At 41.0% G+C, this 22,285-nt stretch overlaps 1 protein-coding gene across 2 annotated transcripts in view; it reads left to right on the forward strand.

Moving 5' to 3' along the window:
* The window catches only part of MFSD1 (major facilitator superfamily domain containing 1), a 115,137-nt gene that overhangs the window by 24,160 nt on the left and 68,692 nt on the right, over window positions 1-22,285 (forward strand). For both annotated transcript variants that reach the window (XM_082249882.1, XM_082249883.1), the window contains exons 3-9: window positions 4,613-4,725; window positions 7,951-7,993; window positions 8,990-9,057; window positions 12,305-12,413; window positions 13,259-13,361; window positions 17,848-17,946; window positions 18,466-18,577. In XM_082249882.1, coding sequence (XP_082106008.1) covers window positions 4,613-4,725; window positions 7,951-7,993; window positions 8,990-9,057; window positions 12,305-12,413; window positions 13,259-13,361; window positions 17,848-17,946; window positions 18,466-18,577 — 647 coding nt within the window. The remainder of the gene's footprint in view (window positions 1-4,612; window positions 4,726-7,950; window positions 7,994-8,989; window positions 9,058-12,304; window positions 12,414-13,258; window positions 13,362-17,847; window positions 17,947-18,465; window positions 18,578-22,285) is intronic.

Genomic DNA, 22,285 nt, shown 5'->3' on the forward strand with positions numbered 1-22,285 from the left:
TATTTACTCAGCGTAACATTTTATCTTTCACATTGTACAAAAAATTGGGTTAACTTTTAGTGTTTTATTTATTTTTTTATTCATGAAAGTGTGTGACATAAAAAATTTCAACGGCCTGGCATTTTATTCCCTATGGTCTCTGCTAAAAAATGTTGTTGTTAATCAGTTTCAGATGCTTTGGTGTTAATGAAATTAACAGGTGCTCTAGATGGGCAACAATTAAACAACTCCCAAAACAGGATTGGTTTTACAGGTGGAGGCCACTGAAACTTCTTTCCCTACTCATTTTTTGACTATTTAGTAGTTTAGCATTTTGGCTACAGTCAGTTTCACTACTGGTAGCATGAGGCGATACCTGGACCCTATAGAGGTTGCACAGGCAGTCCAACTCCTCCAGGATGGCACATCAATATTGTCAGGTTATATCTATATAAAATTATAAAGTTAATGAAACATAAATTTGCCATATATAATTTGACCTTTGTCTGACACGATTAAATTTAGTGCAGGAAGAGAAGCCTTGAGAGATGGGCCCCACACACAATAATGTTGACAAACTCTTAATAGTGCAAACTAGGCTACAAGCTTGGGTAACTATTCAGTCACAATTGACAATACAAAAACGTTCCCATCTTCAAGGTCTGTAAATACAGAGATGTGATAAGGACTTGAAACTCAAAGTGAAAGAGGAAACTTCATTAACAAAGGAACAAAGCAATAAACTGTCTTTTTTAATGTATGGAGCAGGTTGCCTATTAGTTACATCTCCAGCATATGGGGTTACATCTCCAGCATATTGGTGAAGTGGAAGGGTATATTTAAAATCTTGTGTGTTGTCCCAGTGCTCAATGCAAGAGAAATCTTTACTTGTAATCTGTATAGCCTTCTGCCATTGACTCAGGAAAATTCTTGTTTTAGATCTACTTCCCATTTAATCAGATGTGAGCATTTACTGTCCTTTCGAATGCTATAATAAGCCATAAAAAAGAAACTACTTTCCTCGGTTGTTCATTATAGTTGATCATGTAATGCCAAATTGCAGTAGGTATTTTTTATAGGTTTACTGGGATCTAAATTTTTCAACCTTGAATATTTATTACATTTGTTCAGTTATATATTTAAATTGCAAAGGTAGATTGTTATACATGTGTTAACCCTGTTGGATTCAGTCAGAGAAGCGTATTTTGCAGTAGTCTAAAGCCCCGTATACACGCACAGATTGTTGGCCGTAAATTGTCGGCCAACGTCCGATCGGCTGATTGTAGGCTTGTTAGTATGATGCTTCCGACAACCAACTGCGAATTTTCGGCCGTAAAAAAATCTGGTGTGCAGGCTATAAAATTTTTGTTGGCCAACAACAGGCCGATTTGTTCCTCAGTCAGTACAGATTTCGGCAGACAAAAATCAGATGAGCAAGACTGGGCATGCTCAGAGAAGAAAAAACACACGGAAAGTCAACCATCACATGACATCACTTCTGAAGTTGGTTTTTGTTGGCCAACAAAAGTCCAGTGTAAAGGCCCGTACACACGTACCGATCGTCGGCATACAAACGTCGGCGGACGAAAGATCTGCCGATTGTACGCGTGTTAGTATGGTGCCTCCGACAGCTGTCTGCGCACAATCCGTGGACAAAAGTCTGTCTTGCAAACATGAAAATTTTTGTCTGCGGACACCAGAACGGACGATTGTTCGCCTGTCAGTACAGAATTCGGCCGACAGACCGCAGATTTGCAAGACTGGGCATGCTCAGAAAATAAAAAACACAGGGAAAGTTAACCATTACATGACATCACTTCTGCAGTCAGCTGAAGTCTGCAGACAAAATTCTTGTGCTGTCCTTGTGCTGTCTTTGCACTTTTCAACAGACACCGACATCCCGGGGAGAAAAGACGAACATTTCTATGACGACGATCTGCGTGTGTGTACGGGGCTTAAGTCTAGAGCACATTGCAACCAACAAACACTGGACAAAAGACGGCCGATCGGTCGGCCAACAATCTGCGTGTGTACGGGGCTTAAGTGTGTGTGTGTGTGTGTGTGTGTGCGTGCATATACTGCCCACTTCTGAAACCACCACTGAGGAGACAGCCAATATTGGTTGGGGAGTGGTCAATGCAATCAATAGTTCCTGATCATATAAAAGAGGAAACCTGGAAAAAGAGAAGACACTGAAAAAAAAAAAAACACACCTAAGGGATGACACAGGAAAAGACCGCTGCCAGTGACCACTGCCCACCTTGCTGATCTCTTGCTGTTAAGATGAACCACCATACCTTGAACATTTTCTTTTCCCTTGGAAGGAATGGTGAGATATAGACTTAATAATTTTTCCTTAACACCTTTGCTTCCAAGATAGTAGGAACTGTATTGTATGTATGAACTTTTATCTGATAATTTCCATTGGGTAGAGCAAATTTATGTTAATTTTTTTTTTCCCCCACTTAATCCATTTTATGAATTGAAAAAGGTTAATGCTAATTTAGCAGATTTATTGAATTTAGGACGTATTTTGGGTATAATACTGCGTTGCTCTTTGAGAGAAGTTTCTTTCTTTCCTACGGCCACGGAAAGTGAGAAACTACCTTAAGAGTGGTCAGGCATTTTGTTTTGGCTATTTTTAATCTCAGTTAATCTTACTTTGTCTGGTTGTATCTAATTCTGTTTTTGGTTTCAAAAATGTATTTCTAATCACATTGTAACTGTGCAACATATCTTTGATGTTATGTATGCAATATGAATCACCAGTAAATTTAGTTTTGTATGTAAATATATAAGTATACTTGTATTTTAATAAATTTATATTTATTCATTTAATTGGGAGATATTTATATATTGGTAAGAAATCGGCATAAGCTCCAAGAACTCAGGAAATTGCTGTGGTATACTATTGAGTGTCTGAACAAAATTGATCGGGTTTTTTTTTTTCGTTATTAAATTATTTACCGTAATCGGCTGGAGGCACTGCGAATTCTATTGATAATTCAGACACCGCCTTTTAGTAATTAAAATAATCTGATTTTATACCACACTGCACGACAATACCTGCTATTGCCAGAAGATTTGCTGTGTCTCCCAGCAGTCTCAAGCGCATGGCGGAGATTCCAGGAGACAGGCAGTTACTTTAGGAGAGCTAGACAGGGCCAAGGAAGGTCCTTAACCCATCAGCAGGACCGGTATCTGCTCCTTTGTGCAAGGAGGAACAGGATGAACACTGCCAGAGCCCTATAAAACAACCTCCAGCAGGCCGCTTGTGTGAATGTCTCAGAGCCAAAAAATCCAAAACCGACTTCATGAGGGTGGTATGAAGGCCCGACGTCTTCTAGTGGGCCCTGTGCTCATTGCCTGGCACCGTGGAGCTCGATTGGCATTTGCCACTGTTGCCCTGTGCTTTTCACAGATGAGAACAGGTCCACCCTGAGTGGATTTAACAGAGGGGAAAGGGTCTGGAGAAGCCGTGGAGAACATTGTGCGGCCTGTAATATCGTTCAGCACGACTGGTTTGGTCGTGGGTCAGTGATGGTCTGGGGAGGCATATCAATGGAGGGATGCACAGACAGGTTAGACAATGGCACCCTGACAGCCTTTAGGAATCGGGATGAAATCCTTGGACCCGTTGCAGTGTGTCCTGGATTCTTCCTGGTGTACGACAATGCCCGGCCTTATGTGACAAGAGTATGCAGCCAGTTCCTGGAGAATGAAGGAATTGTTACTATTGAATGGCCCCACGCTCGCCTAAGCTAAATCCAACTGAACACCTCTAGGACATTGTTTCGGTCCATCCAACACCACCAGGTTGCACTTCTTCAGTCTGTTCAGGATCTCGATACCCTTGTCCAGATCTGGGCGGAAGTACCCCAGGACATCTGTCGTCTCATTAGGGGCATGCCCCGACGATGTCAAACATGCATACAAGCATGTGAGGGCCATACAAACTATGGAGTACCCTTTTGAGTTGCTGCAATCAAGATTCAGCAAAATGGAGTAGCCTGCTGCATCATTTTTAGCCTGCTGCATTATTTTTCACTTTGATTTTTAAGGGGGTGTCTTTTAATTTAGCCCTTTGTAGGCATATCCAGCATGATATTTTTCCCCATTGAAATCTGTTTTTAAACTTTAATTTTTTTGAGTAGTGTATAATGTTTGGGGGTTCTAAGTAATTTTCTGGCAAAAAAACACAGGTTTTTACATGTAGGAGAGGAATGTTAGAATTGGCCTGGTCAAGTGGTTAAAATAAAATTAAAACCATTCCACATTTCCTGTAAAATCACTACGATTTGCAAAAAAAAGTAAAAACCTGCAATTTGCAAAACAAAAAGCTAGTGCGCTTGTCCTGACATTTGAAACCCTACCGAAACTCCTTTAAATTAAGTAAATGAACATTAAAGTTGTGGTAATGTTCAGTGAGTTCATAAGTCCTCTTAAAGTGACACTAAACTCTAGTTAAAAAAAAAAACACGATGTGTCCCTAATTCAGAGGTGGATTATGTACTATAGACTATGGGATTTGTAGTGTGCATAGAGCAGTGAAAAATAAGGATATCAAGTGTCACTTTAAACTCTTGTTATATTGAGCTGTAAATTCTTTCTTTTTTTTTTTTTTTTCTTTCAGGACATGAAGGTGAACACCGCAGATTTCATGCAGTTATATGCATTTTACTCCTGGCCCAATGTTGTTCTTTGTTTCTTTGGAGGATTTTTGCTTGACCGGGTATTTGGAATCCGGTAGGTTTTATCAAATTTAACTCCCATTAGAAACAATTGCTATGCAGGGATTTTTTTTTTCCTCCACAATTTTCTAGTTCCTAGGAAATGTGCTCAATAGGTATTAAACTCTAGTCCAACTTGTATATACTATCACTGTTGGATATGCTATACTGTTGATCATTTTCATAAGTTTAGAGCCTAATGTCCTAAAGGGTATGCAGACATTCTGCAAAAAAAGGACTACATACCTCTTAAAGAACTTCTTAGCGGTTTTCCTTACTACAAAAATGAAGGCTCTAAACTTTGGTCCCAACAGAAAGCTTAGAGAGTTGTAAGGTGTTGCTAAATTCCAGGAAAGTTGTGTAGCTTTTGTGAAAAATAATCTTGGCACTTGCAGTGGGGTAACAGACCTTATGCTTGTATGACTTGTATGCGGGAGAACTCTCTCCTACAAGGATTCTTAGTGTTGAATTGTGGCAGTAGGTGGCAACTTTTAGAGAAAATTACATGGAGCATTGTACTGTATCAGTCAGTGTTTCCAGGAGCACTGAAGAGGTACAGCAAAGGTATAAAACTATTTTAACTTAAGTGGAAAAAAAAGCTTTTTGTTTGTAATAGTGTTTTTTTTTTTTTTTTTATAAATGCTAGCATGAGTGCCCATTCCAGAACAGGCAAAATTGAGGCTATTGCAAATTATAGTTTTTAGAAGTGTGCTCCGGTGCAGTTGGGGGGTAGTGAAGAAGTGTGCATTGGGGCATTAAAGGGGGTGTGTGGTAGAAGTGTGAGTTGTGGTAGTGAAGAAGTGTGCTTCAGTGCATTTGGGGGGTAGTGAAGAGGTTTGGTGGTGCGGTAGGGGGGGGGGGGTTGGTTGAAGTGTGCATTTTGGACTTTGTGATGGGAAGTAGTGAAGAAGTCTGCAGTGTGGGTAGTGAATAAATATGTATTGGGGCGGTGTGTGTTGGTGTAGTCGCAGTGAGCAAGATGACCGTGATGGATGTATACAGTGAAATATTTTTGGTGATACAAGACCAGTTACCTTGCACAAGGGGAGAGAGCGGCAGTGGTCTTTATTACAGGAAGCTTCGGCACAGAGTAGAAGTTTCACATTGAATTACTATACAGATATGGAAAAAAAAAATGCACAGAGCACACCAGCATATGCCCATTATATTTGCTTATTTCAGGGTATTTGTAATTTTTTTTTCCTTCCTGGATTTTGGGATCAAAAAAAGTGCCTAGGTGGCTGCAGCATCGGTCCCTCACTGCCTCGAGGATTGAGAACTAGGCGATCAAAGACTGCTGATTGTTTAGTTCTCTTCTTAGATCTTCACTGAGCAGAGAGCCTGGTGACTGTCAGTCACTGTCTCTCTGCTCTACCTCTCCAGTGCTCACTGGTGTGCCAGGCTTTGGAGGGGTGGAAACGGCTGGCTCAGGCTTTGTGACGAGCTGAGAGGCTGAGCCAGCTGCAAATTAGACATTTGGATGTATCCCAACATTATAAAGTCTGGACTGGCTGAGTAATGTCTGACAGTGGGCTTTAGCTTGCTGTCAACTGAATCTGAGTCACTGGAATGCAGAGCTTTGGCCCTACTTCTCCTTTAAAGCACACTGTGACGAACGCCCATTTGCTGGGACGTTCGCCACGGGCTACTGGAGGAGTGTTGAGGCCAGCCTCCTGCCCACGGACTATGGGCCCTGGCTTGTAGGGGAGTGTGGCTCTATGTGGGGTTGTTTGCTGGGGGACCCTTGGAGTAGTTACTTTTGAATTCAAGTCCATGTCACCCCAAGAGACACAGACTCTGGGCCTAAGCTGCCTATTACAACAAAGGACTTCACACAATGAGAGACTGAACAGATGCTAATGACACAAGACTCAGCTATTGTCTAATCTGGGGATGTGTATTGACACTTATAATAAGGTGTGTTGAAAATGGAGGCGTGCAGTCTGCGAGCCTATGTCTTCTGCTTTCATCTGTTTAGAGGTGGTGTGTGTTCAAACTTCTAGGAATGCGTATTCGGCTATGTTTTAGGCTTGTTTGTTGAGTCAATTATGATAATGCTAATCCTGTCTGAGCCTGCAGTGTCATTCACCTATTGTTTCTGTCCAGATGGCCAGTTATGTTAATTATGTTCTGTATACAATATATTTGCATATGATGTAATCAAGCACCCAAGACTGTATATATTGGAAGTGAGTTGTTGTTGAATAAAGAGTCTTTTGTTTTACCCTTCATCCAGCTTAGGCTGACGTTTGGGGGGAATTGGGGGCCATAGTCACTGCATCACGTGGGATTCGGGAGGCCTAAGACGGAAATACTTGGTCGAAGTATTGGGGGTCCGTTGCACACACTAACCCAAAAATGACCAGTCAGCTATACCTTTACTGGAGTCAACAGAGGATTTCTGATTGGTTACTGGGGACTGTTGCACTGTACTAAAAAACTATTTGCTGACGGGTGTAAACTGCCAGCCACTAAGGATCTCTGCATATACCTGCACAGCTATCAGTACATCTCTCCGGAAGTTCTGGTCAGCAAAGCTTGGATACATGCTTGAAGTGTTAATTGCCTTCCCCGGAACCCTTTGCTGCCATTTTTCATATTTCTTTCGCTGTATTACTGTCATAGACTGCTTCACAAGATGTGTGGGACCAGATGTAGACAGGCAGGTTTTAACATTACTAGGAATTTTCTGAGCTGTGCCTGGTCAGAATGGGCTGGCATTCAGAGTGGCAACACTGATGTCTGCTGCAAGTTTGTGTACTTTATACCTGTCAGAATTTGTTGTTGTTAATTTGGCAGAGCCTCTTTTTAGTCTTGCTTGGTTTCTTGTAAAAATGAACCAGAGTCTCTCTAATCCTCCTTTGCTGAGTGTTTAACCTCTGTGGCTGGTTCATCCTATATTCTAGGGCAGTGTTTCTCAACTCCGGTTCTCAGGGCACACTAACAGGCCAGGTTTGCAAGAAAACTGAAATGCATCACAGGTGATATTATTTGCTGCTCAGTGATTGCAGTATTCTAGTCTGCATCTCCCCAAGGTAATACTTAAAATCTGGCCTGTTAGTGTGCCCTGAGGACCGGAGTTGAGAGACTGTTCTAGGAGGTGTAGTTGCTTTTAAAGCATGTGTTTTAAGAATGTATTTGAATATTTTACATTTTAGCTGTCAGCATATGGAATAGACTATTCCTATTTGGCTTCAAAGTGCACAGTTGATTAACAATTTTTTTTTTCTCCCTTTTTTAGATTGGGAACAATTATATTTAGTCTCTTTGTATGTGCTGGACAGGTAAGCATTCTTTAGTGTCATACTTATACAGTCATTCCCTAAATGCTTATTAAGCATGTACTGTACAACAGTACCCCCTGCTTTGTTCTTTCTGGTTGGCCTAATAAAAAAAAAAAAGCGGTACTTTTTTCTCATTCGTTTCTAATGTGGTACTTTGCCATTGGTTTCCAATGGAGGGAAGATTACTTGGTCATCTGTTTCATGTTGGTGGATCACGGCTCTCTACTTAACATGTGTTGGTTTTTTTTTTTTTTTTCTTCTTCTTTTGATGTAAGCTTATGTAATAACTTAAAACTGATTTCTGTTGGGTTATTGTACATGAAAAGTTTCTGTATCCCTGCTTAATGAAATATCCCCCAGTACACAAAATGGTCTTCAGTGGTTTTCAAACAGTGTAAGAAAGGAACGTGCAAGTACAGTGCAGATGACAATATCATCCTTCTGGAAGTTGAGAAGCTAGCCTAGAAAAGAGGAAACCAAATATTTTACCAATTACTTTGGCTAATATTGGTGTTTATCTGACAGTGACTTTTGATAAAATATAATAACATGCTTATCAGTATTGCTCTGTTGATCTATCCTATACAGTTGTAGAATCCCTTGTGTATCTCAGCTACTTGGCATCCTTGCTGAACTACTGCAAAATCACAATCCTAATGCAGCAGTAATAGGCATGCAACAGAGCTTTACATATATATCTAGCTGATGCCAGGATTGCGGGGATAGACAACAACATCCCTAGGATCAATAAATATAATTGTTTCATCTAGTTATTGGATCTTTAAAGGTCTGTTAATGGTAGAGCATATTTCCACACAATTGACGCCTTTTTAAGGTCCTAGAACCATCAGAAACTGTGTTCGTATCAACAAATAAGATCCTTTTTTTTGCTTTACTTTTTTGTTTACATAGACCTTGTAAAAAAACAAACTTAAAGCAAAAAGTCGTGTGTGTGTTTTTTCTTCATCCATTTTATGTTTATTTTTTCTGTTTTAGGTTATATTTGCAGCAGGAGCTCTATTTAATGCTTTTTGGTTAATGGAAGCTGGTCGGTTGGTATTTGGGTGAGTTGATGGACAAAAGCAGTAAGCAAGAAACATTGGAACATGTACTGTGTAAACCATACATTTTTAACATTTACTTTACCTATTTTGTTTGGGGCAATTTTTTCACAAGTTCTGATCTGAAAACTGTTTAAAACCCCCAAACTGTGATATATATTTTCTGAAAGCAGAGGCATTTGCCCAACGGTTTCAAATGGATCCCAGAAATACTGAAATGCTTGTTGGTTCTGGGTTCAATAGTCAGAGGAGGGTGGGAAACGGATTTTCCCCAACCTCTTCCCACTCCCCACTCTGTAAGGGACGGAAGTACCAGAAACCACGGTGGGAATGTTGGGGAGGTACTTCCAAGTGCAGTAAGGGCCCTTAAAGTGATTGTAAAGTCTTTGTTATTTTAAACAAAAAAATAAAAAAACATGTAATACTCACCTGCTCTGTGCAGTTGGTTTTGCACAGAGTAGCCCTGATCCTCCTCTTCTCTGGTCCCTCTTCTGTGCTCCTGGCCCCTCCCTCCTGGTGAGTGCCTCCACAGCAGAGCTGCAGCTCTGTGTTGTCCATTCAGACACTGAGCTGTGGCCTGGCCCTGCCCCCTCTCTCTCTCCTCATTGGCTCTCTGAATTTGACAGCAGTGGGAGCCAGTGGCACCATGCTGCCTTCTCAGCCAAGGAGGGGGGAGAGTCTAAGGCAGCTGAGACACTCCTGCAACATCGCTGGATCGAGATGGGGCTTGGGTATCTTCATGCATAGAATGCTTTAAGATAAAAAAACCTGCTGACTTTACAACCACTTTAAGGACTGCTCAGTTAAAAAAACGCATGCATTTTTTGATGCGTTTTCTTGTTGCCTGTCCCAGCATGCACATGTGAAACCTGGACAACAAATTGGGGTTTTGAAAAGTGCACTAAAGATGCAGCTTGCAGGATTTTTTTCAAAATGCACTACATTTTTGTGTGAAAAGCATCGGGGTGAAAAGTTCCATATTATTTAAAGGGAAAATATAATTTTGTTTTTCTTGTGCATTTTGCAAGGGAAACGCACTGCTAAAATTGCATTTCTCTTTCGTTCATTGACGGACACAGCTTCAGATCTTCATAACCATTGGGTTATACTGACCCCTACAGGAGTAGGACACTAGGCAGAAAAAGTCTGGCTATGCCCATGGGCAGTCCCAGGGGGTATACTCCCTCTCTCTGCTATAGACTTTTTTTTTTTTTTTTCTATCTACCTTCCTTCACTGGGGGGGTTGAACAGAAATTTGCCTTGATTTCCATGAAGGGCCAGGTGTCGGCTTTCGTGGTCTTCTCCCAACGACCTTTGGCCGCACGTTCCCTGGTGCGTACCTTTCTTCAGGGTGTCCAACATTTGGTTCTTCCAGTGCAGGCTCCGTTGCTGCCTTGGGACCTCAATTTGGTGCTTTTGGTCATCCAGAAGCCTCACTTTGAGAATCTTTGGGAGATTCCCCTGCTTACGCTGTCCCAGAAGGTGGCCTTTTTGGTGGCTATCACATCTGTGCGCAGGGTGTAAGAACTGGCGTTATACTGTCCACCTTCCTTGGTGATTCACAGAGATGAGGTGGTTCTTCGTCCCTGTCCGTCATTCCTTCCAAATGTTGTCTCTGTTTTTCATTTGTATGAAGACATTGTGTTGCCTTCTCTGTGTCCCAGGCCTAAACATCCGAAAGAAATTGCCTTGCATGCCTTGGATGTGGTCCGGACAATTAGGGTGTACCTGGCAGTTACGGAGTCCTTCAGGAAGTCAGACTTTGTGCTCACGGATGGGCCTCGTAAAGGGTTGTCCGCTTCCTCTGCTACCATTTTCAGATGGATCAGACAGACAGTGATTCAGACCTATTCCATCAAGGGTCCGGTTCCTCCTTTCCCTGTTAAGGCGCACACTTCTCGGGTGCTTAGTGCCTCCTGGGCTTTCCATCATCAGGCATTAGTGACCCAGGTTTTCAAGGCGGCCACTTGGTTGTCGGTGCACACTTTCAAAAAGTTTTATAAAGTGGATGTGTTGGCATCTGCGGATGCTTCTTTGGCCGCAAGGTTTTGCAGGCTGCTGTTGAGGACCTGATCCTCTTCGGGGGTGAATTGTTTTTCAGGTGGGCTGCAGTTGTTTTGGTTGAGCTCCTGTTGCCTGGTTGGCTAGTGTTTAGCCTTGAATTTTTTTGCTTTTTCCACCCCTCATGTTTAACACTGCTTTGGGACCTTCCCAACAGTTATGAAGATCTTAAGCTGTGTCTGTCAATGAACTAAAGAGAAAATTGAATTTTTGACTTACCGTAAAATCCATTTCTCTGATGTTCCTTGACGGACACGGCACCCGTCCCTCTATGTAGTTGTAATTCTTCTGACACTGCTTGTAACTAAACTGAGTGCCTATAGCACAGAGAGGGAGTTACCCTCTGGGACTGCCCATGGGACTAACCAGACTTTTTTCTGCCTAGTGCTATACTCCAGTAGGGGGCAGTTTAACCCAACGGTTATTAAGATCTGAAGCTGTTCCCGTCAATGAACATCAGAGAAATGGGTTTTACGGTAAGTCAAAAATCCCATTTTTGTGTGATCTACTTAGTTACAGGTAAATTATGTGACTCCATCTGTAGAGCTAAAAAAAAGTTGGCATTGGCTTTGACAATCGGGGATTCTCTAACTTTGAAGCAATTTCCTCTTGTTTACTGTTGTGACTGTGGGACAGGAAGTGAAGGGAAATCTCCCCAATGGGACACAGACAGACGAAAAACCTGGCCAGGGTTATAACACTCGATTACTTAACCAGAAAAAAAATGGCTTTGGTTTTACCATAACTTGAGCAAATCCCCTTTAAAGTATCAGCAGCTACAGCAACAACCAGTTTTGTCCAGAGCCCTTGAGAATCCTTGCAAAGGAGACTCAGAGTTTTGCACAGACATGTTGTAAACATGTCTATTTCTTCCTGCATAATAATGATCTTGTAGAGTTGGGGGATGGAGTTTACCTGTATGCAGGAGTGGAAAACCTGCAAAGGTCCCTTGGCAGCTTTAGAGTCAGAATTTTGCAGTAAGAGAACCAATAGCAGAATGTAGCTGACTGTCAATTGTAAGCTACCCACTGTTAGTCCTGTAAGTTCATTTCACTCAAAGGGTTGCCAAAAGAAGAATTTAAAGAAAATCATATCACTTTTTTACATTCCCAAAAGATTGTGTGCATTTTAATACCACTATCCATTTTTAGTGAAACTGAAAAGTTATGTTTTGGTTGCTGTTTTTCAGGATTGGTGGAGAATCGCTTGCAGTTGCACAAAATACATATGCTGTCAGCTGGTTCAAAGGGAAGGAACTGAACTTGGTTTTTGGACTGCAGCTCAGTATGGCTAGAGTGGTGGGTAAAAGTGTAACCTTGAATTATTAATGTCATGAGTGTGTGCCTTTTGTCTATAAACATGTATGTATTTGGCAACACTTGGTGTGCTTTGCAGCCCATTGATTTTTCTGTGCCGCTAGGCCTTAGTCCAAACACACATTTTCATATGGTACACCATCGATAAAGCAAACCTGTGCTTATCACATTCAGTTTGTATGTTATGCTCTGTCATGCTCTGTTTCAACCTCAGTCAATCAGAGGAAGCCTTGTATCCCTTTATAAAATAATGCCTCCTTTGAATGGCTGAGCAGCGCTCAGCCCATCCCGACTTTGTTCGAGCATTGGACAGGAAGTCCCCATACCACTACTGAAACACAGCTCTGTATACTGTATGTATCGGAGCCGCGATGACGTCACTCCCGCGCACGCGCGCGGCAGTCAATTTCCGGCAAGCAGCTCTGAAGGTCCGCCGGACCTTCAGAGCGCATGCGCCGCAGACGTCAGCAGCTGCATGCAGGGCAAATATCTCCTAAACCGTGCAGGTTTAGGAGATATAAATTGTACCTACAGGTAAGCCTTATTATAGGCTTATCTAGAGGTAGAAGTCACAAAAATCTGTATATTACCGCTTTAAACTGTTTTTGTATGAGGACTGAGGAACAAGAGGCTCTTCCTTTCTTATCCCCTCTTGAGCCTCAGTGTTCTAGGAAAATTATGTACCTTTTGATACCTCCTACGTGCAGCTGAAAATGTAAGTGATTTTGTATAGATTTACTATACAAAATGGATTATTTAGCACCTATATATTATGCATTATGAACTTAAGCATATTCCCTGTGATTTCAATAGTTGTTCTGTTTCAGGGTAGCACAGTAAATATGAATGTCATGGGGCTGGTGTATGCTCGGATAAAGGATGCGATGGGTTCTGCAGGTTACACAACACTCGGTGTAACTCTCATGATAGGTAATTCCTAATTATGAGCATTTGTGTGTCCATATTACACTGAACTATTGCTAAATACGATGTGTCATGAATATCACTGGCTGATCTGCATAAAGTTGAGAAAGGGAACTTTTCCACTTTTCTGAAAACCTCATTTTATTATGATTTTTATATATATATATATATATATATATATATATATATAGCAAAAAGTACTAGTTTGTGACTAGTGGTCGCTATTAAACCACTATATGTACAGTTTACACTCCATAAAACACTACTATAATCATGTTCCACAAAAAAAGAGAAAAGAATAGGGAAGACTGCTGTGCTTCTGTAGTGCATTCTGCTGGTAGTTTGGGCTTATTGTTTTCATGCATCCAGTGTTTTTTTTTCTTTTATTTTACCAGGTATTTTTGTAGCTATGTACCCTGTGTCATGTGTTTGCCTGTGTAATGATGTTGCCATTTATTTTTAAAGATGTTAGTGGAATCATTTTTATACGCTAACATTAACATTAGTTCATATTGTGCTTGCATATTTAATCTAGGTCGAGAGGTTTGGTGATTCTGTGGATTTCCATAGACTGGTTATGGTTAATCTTGCTGCTATTAGTATATGGGGTAGATGTCCATATTTATACCCAAAAATGCCATAGCAGGGGTAAATTTTGTTAAGTTATCCGTAATATGAAGCTATGAAGGAGGATACGGTTTTCCAAAAACTTTGATAGTTTCTGCAGCTCCATAAGGTATGGAGCAGGTTGCCTATTAGTTACATCTCCAGCATATGGGGTTACATCTCCAGCATATTGGTGAAGTGGAAGGGTATATTTAAAATATTTTGTGTGTTGTCCCAGTGCTCAATGCAAGAGAAATCTTTACTTGTAATCTGTATAGCCTTCTGCCATTGACTCAGGAAAATTCTTGTTTTAGATCTACTTCCCATTTAATCAGATGTGGGCTTTTACTGTCCTTTCGAATGCGATAGTAAACCATAAAAAAAAAGAAATTACTCTCCTCGGTTGTTCATTATAGTTGATCATGTAATGCCAAATTGCAGTAGGTATTTTTTATAGGTTTACTGGGATCGAAATTTTTCAAACTTGAATATTTATTACATTTGTTCAAAATGATATTTAAATTGCAAAGGTAGATTGTTATACATATGTTAACCCGGTTGGATTCAGTCAAACAGAGAAGCGTATTTTGCAGTAGTCTAAGTCTTGTTGGAGTGGATACTTTGGATCTGTTCATGTTTTTGGTTTTGGATAAAATGTATTTCCATGCCATTAGTGTAACCCTGATACTCTAAGTTTTGGTGGGTTAATTTTAGGAAAAGCATAAATTGCAATAGATAAAGCTGCTAAATCCTGGCCTAAAATAATATATTTTACAATATTTAGCCAGAGTTTATCTTCAGGTGGGGAGAATCAGAATATCACAACTAAGACAATCATTGATACAAATATGTATTGATGGTTGCAGGCTTTTTATTCTTTTGTATACCTCATTTTTTTCTTTTCCTCCCCATTCTTTTCATGGTGCCCGTTTTTTCATGAAGGGTAGATGAAGTCTATCTCCCTTTACTTCCTGGAACTCTGCCTAGAGCTCTGGAAAATGTGACAGGAACTTCCCAGGATGCACCTAATGAGGCCAGGGTTACATCACCTATGCCTCACTCAAGCAGGAAATGGAAACACAGTAATAAGTAAAAGATAAAACATTTAACCACTTTACCACCGGAGGATTTTGCTGTCTTACGTCCAGGCCACTTTTTGCGATTCGGCGCTGTGCAACTTTAACTGACAATTGCGCGGTCGTGCGGCGCCGTACTCAAACGAAATTTACGTCCTTTTTTTCCCACAAATAGAGCTTTCTTTTGGTGGTATTTGATCACCTGTGCGATTTTTTTTTTTTTTTTTTTTTTTTTTTCACAATAAGCGTTTTTTGATTGGTTTGCGCAAAAGTTATTGCGTTTACTAACTAAGGGAAAGATTTCTGTCATTTTTGGTGGTTTTTTTTTTTTTTAACACGTAATGGCGGCGATCTGATTTTTTTTTTTTTTTTTTTTTGCTGGACTGCGACATTGCAGCGGACAGATTGGACCCTTGACTGACATTTTTGACACTTTTGGGGGTACCAGTGACATTACTGCAGTAATCAGTGCTATATATATGCACTGTTACTGTAAAAATTACACTGGCAGGGAAGGGGTTAATTTTATTGGAGAGGGAGGGGTTAATGTATGCCTGGTGCTTACAAACGTGTGGGGGGAGGTGACTGAGTGACACAAGGACAGATTGCATGTTCAGCAATGCTGAACACTGTAATCTGTCACTCCTTGTCACTGAGGAGATGCGCCCGCTCTGTTTACACAAGCGGGCCGATCTCCAAACTAGATTCCCCGACGATCGGGGAAGAGCAGCGGCGATCCCCGCCGCTCCTCCCCTGGCCCGACTCCCTCTGTGACTGAAAACAGCGGGAGCGAGCGCCGCCCACAAGGGGCTGAGTCCAGCGACATAGGTCTACGTCGCTGGACGATAACGAGCCACATTGCTGCAGTAGCAGCAATGTGAGCAGTGGTAAAGTGGTTAATGAATGTTGGATGATAATGTGATCACATGAAGAGCTGTATGCTGAAGTGTTATCTGACAATGGAAGCCCCATAGGAAGTATATAGGTGACGTCCCTTCCCAGGCATATCACAGCTGTTGTCGGTCCTCTCCTGCACAGCTTCCCCTGCTGGAGACCAGACCAGATTGGGTGCAGAAAAGGTAAGTACAGTGATTTTTGCTTTACAGGGTTAGATTAGGTTTAGAATGTGGCACACAGCAGGTTTAGCGTTAGGTTTTGCCTGGACTTCTCCTTTTAAGGCACAAAGTAAGTTTGAGATCTGCGTTTTTATAGCTGACTTGGTTTACTCTTTATATATATTATATAATAAAAAAAGAAATAAAAATAAAATTTAAATCTACTATTGTCATTGTAACAAGCTGTTGCAGTAATTGCTGAAGATGGAGCCTCTTACAGTACCGTATTTGCCGGCGTATAAGACGACTGGGCGTATAAGACGACCCCCAACTTTTCCAGTTAAAATATAGAGTATGCATAAAACAGTGCAAGTGGATTAAACTTTTACAAATTCACTCTAAAGCTGAAAGGAAGTATAAAACAATAAATCCATGGGAGCTGCCATGCTCTACAACCCCCCTTCTTGCATCCCAGTCCCCTCCACAGTACCCCTCCTTGTTTCCCAATCCCCTCCACAGTCACCCTCCTTGTATCCCAGTCTCTTCTACAGTTGTCCCCCCCTTACTTGCACATTACTCCCTTTCACAGTGCCCTTTACAGCCCCCCCCCCCCTTACCTTACACAGCAGATAGAGGATGCAGCATGTCCGAACATAAGGCAGGAAGTGTCCAACTTTCCATTTAACAGGCAGATTGGTTGCTAGGACCGCCCCTAGCAACAAAAAATCACAGGCTTTGTAACTTAGACAGCGGCAGAGGTAGGGGCGGGGGAGCCTGGATGGGAGTTCTGTTAGCTTAGGCAGTCTGTGTGGCAGCATAGCTGAAGTGCTCTCACTCCCCCACCGCATATTCTCCAGTTCGGCTCCAGCATCCGCCGTATAAGACGATACCCGGCGTATAAGATGACCCCCGACTTTTGAGAAGATTTTCCTGGGTTAAAAAGTCGTCTTATACGCCGGAAAATACGGTAGATCTCACTTATGGGTGCATCTCATAAAATTAGAATATCATCAAAAAGTTAATTTATTTCCATAATTCTATTCCAAACGTGAATCCTATTTTATATTGATGCATTACAGAGTGATATAATTTAAGCATTTTTCTTTTAATTTTGATTATGGCTTTCACCTAGTGAAAACCCAAAATTCAGTATCTTAGAAAATTAGATTATTATTATTATACAGGATTTATATAGCACCAACAGTTTGCGCAGCGCTTTACAATGTGAGCGAAGACAATACAGTTACAATACAGTTCAAACAGGAGGAACTAGAGGGCCCTGCTCATTAGAGCTTACAATCTAGAAGGGAGGGTCAAGTGAAACAAAAGGCAATATTACATAAGATCAAAAAAAAAAAAAAGATTTTAATACAGAAATGTTGGCATAAGAAATGCTTAAAAATCTGTGTGTAATGCATCTATAATAAATTAGTTTTTTTACTTTTGAATTGAATTACTGATATTAACTTTTTGATATTCTAATCTTATGAGATGCACCTGTGCATGCTGGAAATTTGGCTGTGAAGCTGAAAAGCCTAGTACTGTCAGGGAAGCACTTGGGTGCAGTAGGGAACACAGCAGTATTTTACAGAAATGTCCTGGAGGTTTCACTGAATAGAGCAGAAGGTGAGTAGAATAATGCAGGCAATTTAATGAATTGCAATTAAAGAGCACTGTACGATTCACCAGCAACAAAAGGGACTCATTGCGTAATCTTGCTCTGTTTTTACTCTATTGGTTTGTTTTTTTTCACAGGTGGAATAACATGTGTCTTCTCATTGATCTGTGCTCTTGTACTTGGATATCTGGATAAGAGAGCAGAAAAAATATTGAATAAAGAACAAGGAAAAACTGGTGTGTTAAGTTTAGTCTAAACAAAGAGTGTTTTTTTTTTTTTTTGTTTTTTTTTATCATGTGTAAAGCGGAACTCCAGCTTTCTGTCACTTTAAAATAGTCAATTTTAACCAAGCCAGTCCAAACAAACTTACCTTTACTAACAGATGTGCACTCTGTGAGAGCTGTAGAAACTGTATGCAGCATCAGCTACAATACAGTACGCAGCACTGTTCTGGCAGTGGGAGCTACATACAGTTTAGTGCTCACAGCGATCACATCTGTTAGTGACGGTAATAGTTTATTTTGAAAAGCTTGGTTCAAACAAACTATTTTAAAGTGACCGAGAACTGGAGTTATGCTTTAAACCTATAAAGTAAAATTAAAGTCACACATCGCATAACTTTATTTGCTTTTTTTTTTTTTTTTTTTTACTTATGCATATGAAGTTAAGCTGTTGAGAGAGTTCACTGCTATCACAACTCTGCTGTCTGCATTCAGTAGTTCTCATGATTGCCTTTTTCTATCTTTTTATTCTAGGTGAAGTCATCAAACTGACCGATGTCAAGGACTTTTCTCTCAGTCTCTGGCTAATATTTTTGATATGTGTTTGTTACTATGTTGCTGTATTTCCTTTTATTGGTCTTGGCAAGTAAGTGTACAAGCAGTATTCATATTCTATAAATTCATTGCTGATTCTGACATTCCAAATATTAAACATGCTTAATATTTCTATATGGATGGATTTCTTGGCACAAATATCACAATGCTATTAAATAAAATAAAAGACCAAAAGGTCCACCCTGCACGTATGTGAAATAAATTAATAATGTAAAAAACGTAATATGTGAAAAAATCCCTTAGATGCTGCTGCTCATCAAGTGAAAAATATGTGGGTATATAAACACAATGCTATTGCTGACTTTTTTTTTTTTTTTTTTTTATAGCTAAAGCATAACTATACAAAAAAAAGCACGCTGATAGTATTTTTAGAACAGAGACCCTATGGGGTTGATTTACTAAAGCTAGAGAGTGCAAAATCTGGTGCAGCTCTGCATTGAAACCCGTTAGCTTCCATGTTTTATTGACCAAGCTTAAAGCGGAGTTCCGGGCACAAAATTCAATTTCTAATAATTACTGCATTGTATTCCTTACTCTCCGCTGAGTCAGAATTGGATATTCCCATAGTTTTTTTTTTTTTTTTCACTTACCTGTTTACAGAGGTTTGTATACTCACCTTTCAAAGGACTTCCTCCCTCCTGTGCCTCGGCTCTCCTCGTCCCTTCCTGCCGCAATGCGTCCTGGGAGCTCTTCCTCGGCCCTCCCATGATGCACTTTGCAGTCACATGGGCGGCCGACCACTGTTCTCATTTCTTGACTCACAGGCCTACGCCCACTGGAATCAGGAAGAAGGGAAGACATTTCCCCACAACGGACTCGGCAATCCACAACAAAGATGGCGCCGCACATCAGAAATTATATAAAGTAAGATTTTATTCTTGCAAACTCATTATTTCACCATTCTAACCAGGATTAGCGGATGTATCGATGTGTAAGGGTGATTGTTAGGGGGAGATTGAAAAAAAAAAAAACGATTCTGTGCCCGGAACTCCGCTTTAAGTTAGAAGTCGATTGGTTACCATGCACAGCTGCTCCAGATTGTGGACTCTCCAGTTTTAATAATAATAACCCTATGGGTCTGTTCTGTAAATAAACAATTTTCCCTGCCACACGCGTCTAGCTTAGTGCACCTTTTATAGTACGGCTGTTATAAATTGCTGGTACACATTATGGTAGGCTTATCTGGTAAGCAATCCTCTCCAGCACTGCACAGTAGGTGCTCCTGGCATTAATGGGAGCACAGGAGTCACATTTTCATAGCACTGAGCTAAGAAAATGTGACTCCTGTGCTCCCTTGATTGACGGGAACACCTGCAGCGCAGCCCAGGAGAGGATCACTTACCAGATAAACCCACAATAATGTGTACCTGCACATTATAACCAACAGCTCCTGGAACCTATAATTTAAAAAGAAAAAAAAAGGTAAAGGTTTAATTCTGCTATAAAAGTTCCAAGGCTTCTATTACTATCTTTGTTTTCAGTGCTTAGTAAGTCACCGAACTGAAACGTGTATGTAGCCAGTTAAACTTTAAACTTCTGACCAACTTTTTTTTTTTTTTTTTTCCTGGGTCAGTGACTCACGATTTGGGGTACCAAGGATATTACAGCCCTGCAGCTTGCATCTTTAAACAAACTTTGCAATTTTAACAACCATATTTTTGTAAACACAAGTTCCCTTTTAGGAAAATCATTCTTCACTGGATTGAAAGAATGTAAATACTAGTAGTCTTCAACTGACCTGTGACCATTAGACCCCGTTCACATAGGGGCGATGCTACTTGCCGGGGTGACCGCTGCGCACCGCGACCTCGGAGCAGCATGCACGGACTTCATATCATTGAAGTCTATGCAGGTCGCCCCAAAGTAGTACAGGACCCTTTTTCCAAGTCGGAGCGACTTGTATCTCTCCTATTAGAACGGGTCCTGTGCTAATCTATGGGCAGGTGACCTGTCAGGCGCCCAGGTCGCCTGACAGGTCACCCCAGTGTGAACGGGGTCTTATTCACCCTAAAGTGTTTGGTTCGATCAAAGCAAACCTAAACACACCATATTGGGAAACTTTCATAAGCAAGGCAGCTGCTATACATGAAAACCAAATATTTGGAACAGAGTGTGCGGTGTCTTGTATATCTCCATTTTATTTTTCCCTCAAACATATTGAATGAGAAAATCTAATTTCACTTTGTTCAATGGCCTCACCTTCCACTCTCTCTGAGCTCCTAAGAATGTAAAAAAAAAGAGCCCCTGCTATTTTCAGAGACTATGATGGCCATACAAGCCCTGCCATTTGAGGCCCAAATTTAGGCTTTTTTAACCTCCAAAAACTACTGAATGGATCAAAGTAACTTACAATTTAGATAACTTCACATTTGTTGAATTTATCATTTAAAAAAAGAAAATGCCATGGGTGGCCAGTGTAAGGGCTTTTAGAGGGAGTGCCTGCTCTTGAAGTTGAAAACATGTATGTTTTAGCAAGCCTGTTATCTGGGTCAGACACCAAGGAACTTGGCTTAAAGTCGATGTAAACCTGATTCATTCAGTTTGACCTAAGCAAATATCTTTAGTGTTTTCTTACCTCTCTCCAAAACCCTAATTCTTGTGGCTTTCTGCTGCTCCGTTCTTCTTTTATCAGCATGATCACTTCTGACAAGTTCCCTGACAATCGAGCTAAAACTTGCCTGAAATTTGTGTTGGGGTGGGTGCTATAAATAGCAGAGAGCTAGTCTATTCACAGCACAACTTTGCACATTCCTTCCTTCCTTTGCCTATGTGGAGTTGGGGCGTGTACCTTTCCTCCAGTCAACTGTCACACAGTGTATACCAAGAATCCACACCCAGTGCTGAACAGGAAAAAAAATCTCTAACACGATGTGCACTTTCTAAAGAATATAGCAAGCTGAAGACAGCAGGTACACATGTAAAGCTTATGTAGGGAAATTTGTCTAATCTGTGTATCATCTGAGGCTTTTCACTGGGCATATGTGTGAGGGTTTACATCCTATTTAAGACAAGTACAGGTCCTGCACTCTACCATTAACGGTAGGTTATATGCTTTGTGGCATGAATAGGTTTAAGACCTCATGGAAAAATCACACCCTAAAGAATTTAGGCTGTTTACAGTTATAGCATTTTCCAGTTTGAAGAGTTCTGAGTAAATATTTGTAAGACTTATCTACACTTAGGCTCGGTTCACATTTATGCGATGCGGGAAGGCTGCGAATTCGCAGCCTGTTCCCGCATCGCACACGCACCCCCGGCAGTTCACACTGCCATATGCGATACGCTGGGGGTGTCAATGTAATCTTAACGACACCCCCAGTTTGATCGCATATCGCAGTGCGATCGTGCAGTTCGCACAGGATCGGATCGCACAAGTGTGAACTGCTGTGCGATCCGATCCTGATGCGGCTGCAAAAATGCCTCCTGTGCGTGTTTGCTGCGGGTGCGATGCGAATTTAGCCATACAGTTTGTATGGCTAAACTCGCACCGCACAGCCGATCGCATGTAATGTCGGAGCAGTGCGCTCCGACATTACATGCGAACCCCGCACACGCACAAGTGTGAACCGGGGCTTAGAGAGTAGCAGTTTTAGGTGTTGCTAAGGGAAAAAAGGTGTGTGTGTGTGTGTGTGTGTGTGTGTGTGTGTGTGTGTGTTTTTTTTTAGAAATCGTAGAAGACTGAAATTTTGCTAACTTTATATTTCACTGCTATGCACCACACTGTCAGGGACACTCCCAT

This window comes from Pelophylax lessonae, assembly GCF_965119305.1.
Source record: "Pelophylax lessonae genome assembly, chromosome: 3".
Taxonomy (NCBI): domain Eukaryota; kingdom Metazoa; phylum Chordata; class Amphibia; order Anura; family Ranidae; genus Pelophylax; species Pelophylax lessonae.